Consider the following 14,241-nt stretch of genomic DNA (forward strand, 5'->3'; position numbering starts at 1 on the left):
TTTCGCAAGAAAAAAAGGATTCTTTAAAGTGGCCATGAAACTATTGTCTACAATAGGAAGATGTTTTGTTTTTGGTTCCACATAATACTGAATAGAATAATTATTAGAATTTCTAGAAATCAAGTGGAAACAGTGACTTGGCCGTACAATTATTGTAACTATTACCTTACACAGGAGGAGCTTTTTATAATAATATTTAAAGGAATTAAACAAATGTTGAAAATGGGAATATTTAAATAGATATGAGAAATAAATTGTTGGGGGGGCATGTCTTTTTTAGTACAAAGAAGGATGATTCACTGTAATACTGGAATAGGAGACACGTTCTGGTATTAATCATCTTTAGATTGGTAGGGACTTTAATGGTACGAAGATGAGCGTGAGTCATCTGATATATATAAAGGTGCTCCATTTATTCGTATCAGCTCATCACGATGTTCTTGTTACACTGCAGCTGGATATCAAACTAAAACCATTATAACACTTCAGAAATAGGCAACAAATGGGAACAGAAAAAGGGAGACAGTGATTCTTATTTTTGTCGCAAGAAGAAAGGGTATTAAAACAAAGAGTCCATTAAATATCACAGTAGTGCATTGTACTTTAGGAGACATAAGTCTATTTCTGTGGGAAAAAAAGCCCTTTCCTCTAAAGTGAGTGCCTGCTTAAGACACATAGGCAGTTGTGTTTTTTTTTTTCTTGGGAAAGATCATTTAACCCTCAACCATCAATATAAATAACCTCAATTTAAAAGACATAAGCAAACTGGGTGGCAATCCTCCAATACGTAAATAGATTATTTTGAGGCTCAGTGAATATTACCAATTATCAGACTGCATGCTAAATTTATAAAACAAACCAAAGCCAATAAAATGCCCTCTTTATTTAAACATTATATAACATTTCTAGAGACTTACTGTAAAATCTCAGGTATAATACACACAACTTACTCTCTGTTCAAGGGTGCTAGATAGTGGTGGTGAGCATGGCTACCAAGAAAGTCCTCTCCATCAGCTTTCCCTCGGTCCCAGCACACTGACTAAGAATGAGCATCAGGATACGACGTCAATTCCTGACGCTCAGACACAGGCAGAGGGGAAGGAGTGTGAGGGAGCAGGAGATCGGACCCGTCACTGGACAACCAGGGAGAAGCCTCCTCTGGGTCTACAAAGGTAGACAATTTGGGAATATACCGTATATGTGCAGTCTATTTTGCAGTCTATGCAATCTATATATTTGTGCAGTCTAAAAGGCCTTTTCACTGTTCCTTAATGTTTCTCAGCCTTTGGCTATTACACTGGGGGAAACTGGATTTCCAAAAGGTTAAGTAACACTGACCTCCCTATAGTACTGGATGCCTTAATCACATGTTAGCGTCATTAATAAAATAATACTGTAACCCATCTGACACTGTCAACCCTCAGGGAGATGCTTTGTTGGAATTTCAACACATGTGTGGGTCCCTGGGGTTGGACATTTGAAAAAAAAAAGGCAAGTCAATGCACCAACCTTTGCAATAGACTGGATGTCCAAGCCAGGTCTGCATAATCCAGTCTGCAACGGGTGCAGGACATAGACATTTAAACTCCCTGAAGTCTCACGATCAGATAAACTGTTGAAGGGAGAAGAAGTTCTTTTGTGCAGATGTCCCTTTTAGGTCACCTGAGATGTTGGGGGTATGTACATATAGTTATCATATCCCTTTACACTGAGTTCAGAGGCTGTTAAGTGCCTTATTTGTGGAATTTTACTGCTTACTCTTGCTGAAAATGTTTGAATTTGCTACAAAGAAAAGGAATCACCAGAAAGGAACACGCCTCAATGAGGTGAAAAATTATTACATTGCAAACTAGCTTTTAAGTGTCACTCCTCGTTAAATAAAGGTTTGATCTGTTGGCGTAACCTATACTTAAGGCTCTGTAAAGTTGTTTAAAGTAACCCCACGTTCTTTATTTCTCACATGCACGCAGAAAATCAATACACTCATCTGATGGGGAAAAAAGCCAAATTTTCTCCCCTGTTCCACTGCATTTGAGAACACCCAACCACAAGACGCTATGTTCTAATTCTTCAGCTTGATTGGCTGGTTCTTCCTTTAACCATTAGGCCGCAGGCTATGAATAAGACAAGAAGTAAACTGATTTATTTTCTTTTTCTAATTTGCTGTGTGTCGGGTAAGCACTTCTATTCAATGAGAATGTATGGACCAACTTGAAAAAAACCAGATAAACTTGTGCATGACTTTAGCAGCTGGTAAAAAAAAAAAAAATCATTATTAGAACATCTGCTGTAAACTGCATTTCTGTCCCTTTCCCTTTTCAACCATACCATAAATACATGAATTTCAAAGCTAGTCGTTAACAAGGTCTGTGTTGCAACTGCACAAACTTCCATTGATTTTACAGCTCCCTGGGTTGGTCCATCCAGTCCATGATCCCCATATGGGAAAGCAAGACAGCCCTGAAACCCAGGGGCATTTGGTAGGTATCTTTTATATACTATTATATATATTGTATCGCTCCAGGGAGAGGTTGTGTCTGTATGTAGTACACAGGTTATGGACAATTCATACTTCCAGCATTACCAGTTTAAGATTTTGGATGCATTGTACATAGGAATTCCCTGTAAAGAGAGACATTATCTGTCTGGAGTGATGTTTAAGAATTCCCAGGCCAGGATTGGCTGGGACTGGAATGGTGACAGATATTACAAGGATGTTCAGGCTGATCAGCCAGGACTACAAAAGTATAGACCAGGGAAGGCAGTGGCGGGATTTTTTTTATGATTTAATTTTGGAATTTGTACTTTTTTGTGGTTTATTAACTTCCCAGGTGTGGAGCACTCCCTCTTCTGCTCTTTATTGGCAGTTTGAGTGGGCGGGTATAATCACAAATGGGATTGGGCTGAGCACAAAAGACTTAAATTGGACGGGGAGCGGGCAGATCCAAAAGCCATTCCCACTAGCTCCACCCCTTTATGCAGGTAACCTTGCCCTAATGCAAAGCCACTCCCCTAAAAGGAAGAGCTCCACAGTTCCCAGGTATGGAGATTCGTACATACACTCTGTTAAAACAGGTTCCATATTTAAAAAAAACAAAACATAATTTTTTAAGAAATATGAGTTTGTTTACTTCTTAAATTGGATGATGCAATCCTGTCCTATTTTTAAAATGTACTTTAAGACAAAAAAGGCCACTTCTTAGCAAAAAACAAAACTGAATGGAGTAAACAAAAGATCTAAGCATCGTCTAAAAGATCTTGTTTTTGACCATCTGAGAACTGTGCATTAATGGAAGGGAACATGTTGAAGTGGAGAATGCACAATATCAGGGGCTTGCTAAAAGAAGACTTAATATTACAAGGAAAACAACATATTCAACAGGGTAAAAATGATTAAAAGGACAGAAGAGCCAAACATTTTGTCTGCTTTTTTAAAGCGTACAGTACTTTTTTAGCATCCAGACATCCCATCTGATAAGTTATGTTGATACGATTATCACACAATTAAAAAATCTCTCTTATTGTTTTCTTGTTTGCATTTAAGGCAGGATGCTGATGAGTGAAAAATAAGATCACTATGGGTGCTCCCTGCTTTACTTTGCTTGCAAGTTTCACTGCAGGTTTTGTCTACATCTGATGGTTTGAAGGCAGGATGAAGCCAACCATCTCCACATAGATCGGGGGACCACTGATAACGAGGGACAGATCTCACTCGTATTTGCATATTAACAGGACACCATGTATATTTTATGTGTCTTTTGTGTATAGAGTGTCCACTAGATATAAACTATAGTTTGAGTTGAAGCATGCTTCTACTAAGCTTAGCTTAAATCTGTATTTGAGGTTCAAGCTACCCATGCACTAGCCGATTTTATTGGTAAGAATCCATTGCTGAATCCATCAATATAAGTACACACACACATACAATTTGTGTTATTTGTATTATTGTTTAAATAACTTATAAGAGGGCACTTACCGTCACCTAGAAATTGTAGCAATGCAAGGTCAATGGGGCGTTTCCACTTGGAACCTTTCTGTAGAGCAATGCCATAACCCGTTGTAGCAAATACCTTCCCACTGCCAATTGTCACAAGCTTGCAACCTTCATCTTTTCTGGCCATATAGTTCAGAACTGCGGCATCATAAATAAAGGCATCTAGTTTCCTACAAAAATATAAATAATGCAAGGGAAGAACATTGAGCAAAAGGCATAAGTACTACTCAAAAACTCAAGACATAAAGGAGCATATTAAGAGCAGCATCTTCTATAGACTATGGGTACTTTTTTTTGAGTCATAAAGTCCATTTGTACTGGTGAAAGGTGATACTTTACTCTACGCTTTGTTCCACTTTATCTCTCCACCAAAGTTTTAACTGAACAAGATTTCCCTATATGTGTGTATATAAACTATTTAGACAAAATTATTGAGACACCCCTCCTAATTATTGAATTTAGGTGTTTCAGCCACACATTGCAAACAGGTATATAAAGTGAAGCACATAGGCAGCCATCTCCATGGACAATCATTGGCAGTAAAATGGGTCGTACTAAAGAGCTTAGTGACATTAAACGTGGCACTGTCATCAGATGCCACCTTTGCCACAGGTCAGTTTGTAATATTTCTGCCCTGCTAGATCTGCTCCAGTCCACTGTAAGTGCAATTACTGTGAAGTTGAAATTTCTTGTAGTAGCAACAGCTCAGCCCCAAAGCGGTAGACCGTACACACTAACAGAGCAGGGCTGCCGAGTGCTGAAGAGCATAGTGCGTAATAATGATCTGTCATCTACAGCATTACTTACTAAAGAGATACAAGCTGCCTCTCAAAGCAACATCAGCACAAGCATTGTGTGTCAGGAGAGTCATGAAATGGGTTCCCATGGCTGAGCAGCTGCACACAAGCGCAAGATCACTATGCGGGTGGAAGTATGTTCTCTGGAGCGATCAAGTCTGATGGCAGAATCTAGGTTTGGTGGATGCCAGGAGAACGCTACCAAATGGAATGCATGGTGCCTACTGAAAACTTTGGTAAAGGAGGGATAATAGTCTGGGGTTGGTTTTCAGTGTTTGGGCCCCAGTAAAGGGTAATGTTAATGCTACAGCATACAAAGACATTTGTATGCTTCCAACTTTGTGTGAACAGTTTGGGGAATGCCCTTTTCTATTCCAGCATGACTGCACCCCTGTGTACAAAGCAGGGTCCATAAAGACATGGTTGCATGAGTTTGGTGTGGAAGAACTTGACCGGCCGGACACAGCCCTGACCTCAACCTCACTGAACTGGAACAAAGAATGCTCAAATGGATGCAAAAATTCCCCCAGAAACTCTCCAAAATCTTGTGAAAAGCCTTCCCAGAGGAGTGGAAACTGTTATAGCTGCAAAGGAGCTGCAAATGTCTATGTGTTTACAATGGAATGCCATAAAACTCCCTGATGCTGTAATGGTCAGGTATCCCAATACCTTTCTTCATATAGTGTATATAGCTTCCTAGGGAGATTTCCATTGCCTGCAAAACGGAACAGTGGGCCAACTGCATGGGACAGTAGGACCCAGCCCAAAAATTGAGATTGTCCCATGAAAACAAGGACGCTTAGGAAGGTATGATATATATATCTTTTGCACCAACCTTTTTCGCCCTTGCTTTCTGTATCCCATGTCAGCAGCCCCTTAGATTAATCAAACTTATACAAATACATTTAAAAGTAGCATGTAATAAGTCATCAGGTCATAGGAACATGCAGGTGCCCTAGAATAGCTATTATTATTATTAATATGAAATTTAATTTACAGAATATCCGCACAAATCTGAAGCGCTATAACATTACAATTAACTGTAAAAAAAAATAATAATATAAAGAACATAAGACATATCTGTATTTAGGGGATGGGGTCCTGCTCTTGTGATGTGATGCATCAGCTGAACGATGTTACTTACCCAGTTTTGAGATTTTGTAGGGCATCCTCGACATGCCGCTGGTTGTATTTTATCATATAGGCGTGCATGTCTGGGTAATTGCTACGGATGTTCTTTTCAGTACTGCCATTAGGAACAGTTCCAAACTTCAATGGCGGGTATTGTTCTTGAGGCCTCTGAAACTATTTAGAAGTAAAATTATTATTAAACAAAGGAAATTTAAATTACAGTGGTAACATTTTAAGTTAGTTCATCTGGAATATGAAGTGGAATCTTGCTCTATAGAGATTACAGTATAATTACAGTGTGCTGACCAACAAGGAATGCACATTAAAGTACATGCAGCTGAACACATCTCATGCAAGCCTAGGAGGTAGAGGGACGAGGAAACGTACAGTTGACAATGGGGGGTTCTGCAGAACTTGCAATAAAGACCACATCAGGGCCAGACTGAAGTTGACGAGGGTGGCCCTGGCACTCTCGGGCTAGAGACCGCCAAATTATATAAGTGAAGCTGCTGGCTGTTTTTTTGCTTACATTGGCTGCAGCCAGCCATATCCATCCGGCAGCTGCACACTGCAGCACCCGATCTGCTGCTCTCGGTAAGCAACCAACAGGGCATTTCGGTTTGGCGTGTGACAGGCCTGGAATCCATGAGGGCAGGCAGCTATCATATGCATTAAACTGCATATGATCCCTGGAGTGTGCCTTCAATGACTTTAACTCCTTTTCGGTGGGACTTTCTGTGTTTTTCATTTAATGTACACCCACAAACTAATTTTCTTTCTTTAGGACACTTTTTTTTTTTAGTATAGCCATTTAAGTATAGCAGGCAAATTTTTTAAAAGATTTCATTGTGTTCATGATAAATTGTATACAATTACAAAAAATCATTTACTGAATAAAATTTAAAAAAATAATTACAAAATACACTGTTCTTGAACATATTTGATTTTTATACTAGATAAGTGGGATAGTATTTCCAGCAGAAATGGTCCTTAAATCTTTAAAGGATAGCCATAAAGCCATAATAACCAAAGACTGTTTGTGGACAGTCTAGAAGGGCTGGATTTTCTTATGGTTATTTCTGTATTTGTATTAATTGTGATCATTAAATAAAGAAACAAGGCACCTGAGAAAGTGCTACACGAAATAATGTAGCGTACAATGTGACCCACAGAGATACAACAAATAAATGTAAACAACAAGGCATATTATATACTCATAAACCAATAACAGTATGTTTTATTGTGGATCAATACTAAAATGTAATATATGGAATCAATAATTTATAAATGAAAGTGAATGTCTATTTTCTAAAAACCCATGAAGGACTACAACAAGGTAGACCCGATGGGTGAGATCTTCGGTTGTATAATAATGTTTGGTATCTAGAGATATCAGTCAATCCTAGCAATAAACTGCCTAAAAATAGTCTTAAACATCAATGAGACATTATTGTGTACATTCCATCACAAGTTAAAGCAAGCCTTGTGTGTTACGTGGCCTCCATTTAATTTCAGACAAATTACAAAAAAAATGATCACATTCAAAAGCAAGACCGGTGATTTCCTGAACCGTCTCCATTATTGATTTCCCAAGTACAAAAAAAAGAAGTTACAAGAATTGTATAAAATCGATCTTGTATTTTCTTGTTTTATAATAGATCAAATCTCATTTAGCGTTGTGTAGTTAATCTCAATGTACGTCTCCCTTTCATAATTAAATATCCACTGCTGAATAGATTTGGGACCAGCGACAAGATTAGATTTATTAAGATAAAGTAAAGGTTGTAGTTAGGTAGTTTTTGGGACTGATTGTTCAAGACAATGAACACAATGAAAAATGATGTCTCTGGAGACGAGGACACACTTCAAAGAACTCACATGACAAGGACTATTCTTCATCTGCAATTTTAAGGATTAGAAAAACCACTAGACTTATAATATTTGGTTTTGTAAGTTAGCAGAGACAAAAAAGTACTTTGGATCAAAAAAATCCAGCCGACAATGAAAAATCACCTACTTCTTACAAGAAAAGAGAGATTCAGAATCCAGGCCTAGGGTGGCAGGTCCAGGGGCAGGCAGTCCCCCTGGCATAAAAAGGGGGGGTTGATCGCACAATAGGCCATTTACAGGGGAGGTCTTTGATCCCCCCAACCACCATATTTACAGCCTCCATAGACCTTCTCGTCCAACATCAGTGCCTGACCTCACAAATGTTCTACTGGATGAATGGGCAAAAATCCCACAGAAACTCCACAAAATCTTGAGGAAAGCCTTCCCAGAAGAGTGGAAGCCGTTATAGCTGCAAAGGGGGACCAACTTTACATTAATATCTATGTACTTAGAATGCGATGTCATCAAAGTCCCTGTACGTATAATGGTCCATTTAATCTATATGTATACACAGACAGAGAGAGAGAGAGGAGGGGTGGATTAAAATGTTTATATGATACTAGTACGAACATTGCAATTGTCACTTTGGTCTATTTGTAGCGACTTTTTTACATTATAGAAGTTAAGATTTTTTGTAAAGAGGCAAAACAGCATATCAATTTCAATTTTCTTTCCTGATATTTTCCTACCACTTCTTCCCTACTCTTTAAACATCAAGTTTGAATCAGTGAATAGTGTCTGATTTCTGCTACAAAATTGTCCTGTAATGGGTTTTCAAGTTTTGTTTGATGAATTTAATTTTTGATTACGGTAATATTTTAAGTGGTGACATTGATTTCTAGAAGCCAGGTTATCATCACGACATTTTTAAAAGCATTTAGAAGGTGGTCATTATAGTTTAATATGAATTATTAAGGAGGAAATATTAGTTTCCCTAAATATATCCCGAGATTTGAAAAATACTCTAATTTTAATGACTAATGTTTGCTTTTTTTGATACATATTTTCTATAGAAACAATGGAAAGAAAGTATGTATAATTTATGTACGTGCAGTTTTTTCTAAAAAGATATTATTCCTACCCATGTTACGTGTTGTCTTTTTTAAAATAACATATTAATTCAGTATTTGAATATAGGACGATAAAACAAACAGCAGACATTGTAGTGCGCCTATCTCTTTGGGCTCCCGATTGAAGGATTTCATTACTCCCTGACCGACATGGGAATTTCTGCATCAATAAAACATCCGCATCAATTATTTTCCTGTATCATTTCAGTCCTCCTCCTATTGAATTCTATGTTTAATATGCTTCTCGTTTTAGGAGGTATATCTTGGAAGATCATCTCGACAAGTTATCTGTAATTAGAATGTTGGATGGGAGATTTTCCATTGTATGTGACTCAAGCCTTATTTGAAATAATGAATTGGCATTAGTGTGTATTTTTAATTCTGAGTGACTAACCACCAGCTTTAAATGTTCCAAAATGTTTTTCTTCCTTTTCCAATTTGGCTTCTGCATAATAGAACCAGTTGTGATGCCAGCATGCACCTGTTCGATGCCGTGAAGTTCATGTCACTGTTTATATGTTTCTTAAGTACAACTCAGTAGGCTGAAAATAGAAGGCACTTTAAATGATATGTTGTTATTCTTCTACCCATAATAGCACCAGCCAGCTGCCTATTTAAGAAATGATGTCATAAGCAGCCAAGTAGCATAAGAATGGCAAGCCTAAACTTGGTCTAACCAGTTAACTGGCTACTGAGAGCTATGCTGAACATCATCAGTTTGCGTTTACTGTCTATTCACGGACAAGGTAAACAGCAGTGAAGAAGCATAAGGCAATAATTCTCTTATTTTTTATGTCAATCAAAACTACATATGAACACTGCACTGGAATCATAGGATCATATCCATCTATGTCACTAAGCAACAGATGGTCTAGTACCATAGGGCATCCCAGTATAAGAACTTCAAATATCAAATCCTTCTGGGTTTAAAACAACAAAACAGCACAAGAAAATGCAAAACATAAAAATTCCATACCAAATTACTATATATATATATAGAGAGATTTTTTTCTTCACTGATAGTAAATGGGTGATGTTGGTTGCATTGAGCGCATTAGGCCAACCCATCGCCTAAATTAGGATGATAAAAAGGTTGTAGATCAGATGTGGCTAGATCTGGTCTTTTCCCTCTTCTTGGTAGGGACATTATTTCATGTATTTTGTTTTGTAATTCTAAGTTCCAAAGTATCTCAAAGTTTATCCATTTGAGAATAACCCTACACAAGGTTTCTAGAATTGATATATACACTCACTCGCCACTTTATTAGGTACGCGTTGCAAGTACCAGGTTGGACCCCCTTTTGCCTTCACAACTGCCTTCATTCTTTGTGGCATACTTTCTAAAAGGTGCTGGAAACATTTTGGTCCATATGGACATGATGGCATCACACAGTTGCTGCAGATTTGTCAGCTGTACATCCATGAAGCAAATCTCTCGTTCCACCACATCCCAAAGGTGCTCTAATAAATTGAGATCTGGTGACCGGGGAGGCCAGTTAACTCAATGTCATGTTCAAGAAACCAGTTTGAGATGATATGGGCTTTGTGACATGGTGCATTATCCTGCTGGAAGTAGGTATCAGAGGTATCAGAAGTTGTTTGTTGTAACAAGTGGATATTTAAGTTATTGTTGCCTTTCTGTCATCCCGAACCAGTCTGCCCATTCTCCTCTGACCTCTGACATCAACAAGGCATTTTGGTCCACATAACTGCCCACAGGATATGTTCTCTTTTTCAGACCATTCTCTCTAAACCCTAGAGATGGTTTTGCGTGAAAATCCCCATAGATCAGCAGTTTCTGAAACACTCAGACCAGCCCGTCTGGCACCAACAACCATACCACGTTCAAAGTCACTTAAATCCCCTTTCTTCCCCATTCTGATAATCGGTTTGAACTTAAGCAAGTTGTCTTGACCACGTCTACATGCCTAAATGTTGACGTGGTCAAGACAACTTGCTTTGATTTGATTGGCTGATTAGCTATTTGTGTTAACAAGCAATTAAACAGATGTACCTAATAAAGCCGCCAGTGAATGTATATTTTGGTGGGTTTTTTTTGTTCCCACAGCTCAATAAGTCAAAATATTTCATGCATGTGGTTTTTAAAAATAAAATAAAAAAGGAACAATATAAGTTCTTACTTTTTTATCACTGAGTCCAGACACAGTATCAACATACTCCTCCTGGATCATAAAGGCAGCCAGATTGGCAGTGTAGCTAGCCAAGAAAATAACAGCAAAAAACGCCCAGATGAGTACCATGATTTTGCTTGTGGTTCCTTTAGGGTTTTCTACTGGAACAGAGTTATTAAAAACCAAAGCCCATAACAGCCAGATGGACTTCCCAATAGTAAACTTGGAACCACCAGGACCTAAAAGTGAAAAGGAAAAGAAAATCCAAATTAAAGTCATATTTCACCAGGTTATTATTTATTACTAATAAAATATTGAAAATATGCTTTAAAATATTCGGCTGTTTTCTTTTTTTTTTTTTTTTTTTTTTTTAGAACAGTTTAAGTTTTTGCATCATACATTTTCACACAGCTGTATATTAGGCATGTATATAGGTACGTGTTCTAGCGCAGTTATTTTAGCCTCCAGATCCACACACGAAGGGAGTTTATTGGACCAACACCAGCTTTTTGTCAATGTTAACCTATCTAATGTGTACAGCACTGGATTTTATGTTCAATGAAAATGTGATTCTCCTTTAATATCTAACTTATCTTGTTAGGCTTAATTATACATTTTAAAACGTGTCATCATCATTGTGTTTTACAGAGCTATTCTATATCCGCATGGTACATAGTGTCCATTATAAAATGAGGAAGTAATTGATATGGTCTATGGTATATATTCTATATACATTATTGTGGCTTTTAGTGCAGCAGAACACACCGATACTCTCACACTTAGGAAGCACTTTGAGCTCCAAGAAAGATGGACATCAGGGGTACTTGTTGGGTACTACAAGTGGTACTTGAGGCACTGTCCTCCATAAAGATAGACACTTGGGAGATAGATTTTATTAAAGGCAGAGACAAAGAACGGCTTCCCACACGAACGGCCAAGTTGAACCTAAATTAAGACGTGGGTTTTTTTGTAAATCAAGTGGAAAATTAATGTGGTAGAGGTGTTGGGGTAATTTTATATTGAGAAGAAGATTCATTATAAAAAAATGTTTATTCAGTGTACCACTATAAATATCATATAAAGGACCGAAATTAGTCTTATTCTGATATAGATTTAATCTATATAAACAAAAATCTGCAATATATAGATATGTTGATATTGAGAGGAGTTTGGTGATATTAACAACTACTTACAGCATTTAACCACTTCTAATAGAGAAACGATTAGGTGGACCAATACAATAAATACTTGTGTCAATATACGACTAAAACAAATTCACACGTAACCACTTTTTACACTGAATTATTTCGTAGGTCCAATAGATAATTTTTCAAACTAAAAGAGACAGCAGCTATTTGCTGTTGGGGTTATCTAGAATTGAAAAACCAAAGCCGAGCACATAAATCTGAGTGACACTAACTAAAATATTGTGTTCCTGCAAAAACCAAAAGTGCCATTTCAACTGTAGATCCTACAATAGTCGCTAAATCTACAGGGAACTGGTTAAGAAAGAACATGGGAAAATAAGATTTGCCTTTCATCCGCTGTGCTCAAAGCTACGGCATGACATACTACATTAAATCTATAACACTTTATGTAACTGAAAAAATACTGTGTGCGGAATGACAGAAACTAATTTTGTGCTTAAAGTGAACCTGTCATGCAGCGAGACTGAGTCCTGTTCCAGCTTAGCATTTGTTCTATACATTGTGCTAAGCCAGGACCGGAACCAAGAGATCTCCGATGTACTTATTTATTTGCAGCTTTAAGAAAGTGTAGACTCTTTTACCTGTTTGTAAGCACAGTTGCCTAGAAAGTTTGCCCATGGGAAAAGTTTTCCAATCTGTTTTGGATATACATTTTAGAGTTCCTGACTTTTTGATTAATATATTGGCTCTCATTTACTAATACTCATAGCTGGGAATTGTCCTGGGATAACCCAGCATCTTAGGCAGAAGACCTGCTTCCCCATGTCTTATGTTTTGACCATGACCACTCCTCTATCCACATCTTGTCTGCTCTCAACCACTTTCCTCCCATCCTCTATACACTAAAGACTAGCCCTGCCCATATGACTGGTGGAGCCCACCAACATGGATGACTAGCCATTCCCCACAGGTAGCTTACCTAGGGAAGATCACAGGTATCTGGATACTTTGTTGACCTGACTGACATCACATTATTGTAATCAAAGAAACATGCCCGGATTATTGGCGCATTTCAGTTTTTACCTATTCTACCGGGTACACATTTTATAGGTCAGCATGAGTTCCGTAGCCGTGAACATGCTCAATCTCTGTGGTTCGGTGGTTGAAAGATATATTATTCCATATGGGTTCAGATAACCCTGTAGGTCAACTTATCTCTTCCGCAGAGGGTGCATCTTATGAGTCTTTGAGGCACAGTCTTTGCATTGATAAAGTATTGTACACAAATCTGTTTTTTCTAAACCTAGTTTTCTAGACCGAAAAAAGCAGGTGCTTATCAACACAGAAAAAAACAAAAGCTCTGCAGATAGGACAAAACAAATGCGGTCAAAACATGGAGAAGGAGTGGGAAATGATCCAAAATATCTCCAGGAGTATGCTTTGGAGTGGGTGAAGCTACACGTTATGCCAAGTCAAGGTGTCTCATGTGGCACCTCTGCAAATGGATCTAATTCTTTGTATGAACACAAAACTTCACCAAAGGTGATTGGGAATCTGAAGTGAATTGAGATAATACTGAATACCACTGAATGTACTGTGCATTTCATTTATGCAGGAGGGGACAATATTGAGGTATAATCCTAGATCTAAAGCATTTCTTCTAAGTAGTCGATAATTATATTCTCCTATTTTTCAAAGAGCATAACGTACGCAGAAGCAAATTGTATCTCAATTTAATTATATCTAACCTTATCATTTGGTTTTTAAAGTGTATTGTAGTCTTCCTGAACAACACAACCTGTGATTTCTAAACTAAACACTCATATAAAAGGTTTGGGAACGTTTACAGGATACATCATCCAGACTAAATGAAGTGATGTTCCCTAAAAGCTTATATCATATGATATAATGATATCCAACCCGATGTGTGGTGCATCAAACTGTTTAGTAAATCCTGCTGAAAGATATTAACAATAGTCGCTCAAACCAATCCTTCCTATTCACATGGAAGTCATGAAAAGGAGACTTTCCAAAGTACATTCAATTGACATTTTGTATTCTCTAACACCCCAATGTTGT

The 14,241-nt window shown here is 37.7% G+C and overlaps 1 protein-coding gene across 1 annotated transcript in view; it reads right to left on the minus strand.

Moving 5' to 3' along the window:
* Positions 1-14,241, minus strand: part of LOC149286307 (glutamate receptor ionotropic, NMDA 2D-like) — a 119,332-nt gene that overhangs the window by 14,946 nt on the left and 90,145 nt on the right. Inside the window, exons 8-10 of the mRNA XM_089494222.1 lie at positions 11,024-11,253; positions 5,936-6,096; positions 3,977-4,164 (exon numbers count right to left, since the gene is read on the minus strand). Coding sequence (XP_089350348.1) covers positions 3,977-4,164; positions 5,936-6,096; positions 11,024-11,253 — 579 coding nt within the window. The remainder of the gene's footprint in view (positions 1-3,976; positions 4,165-5,935; positions 6,097-11,023; positions 11,254-14,241) is intronic.

The sequence above is a fragment of the Sceloporus occidentalis genome, unplaced genomic scaffold (genome assembly GCF_023333645.1).
Source record: "Sceloporus occidentalis isolate IW3139 unplaced genomic scaffold, rSceOcc1.0.p SCAF_70, whole genome shotgun sequence".
Classification (NCBI taxonomy): domain Eukaryota; kingdom Metazoa; phylum Chordata; class Lepidosauria; order Squamata; family Phrynosomatidae; genus Sceloporus; species Sceloporus occidentalis.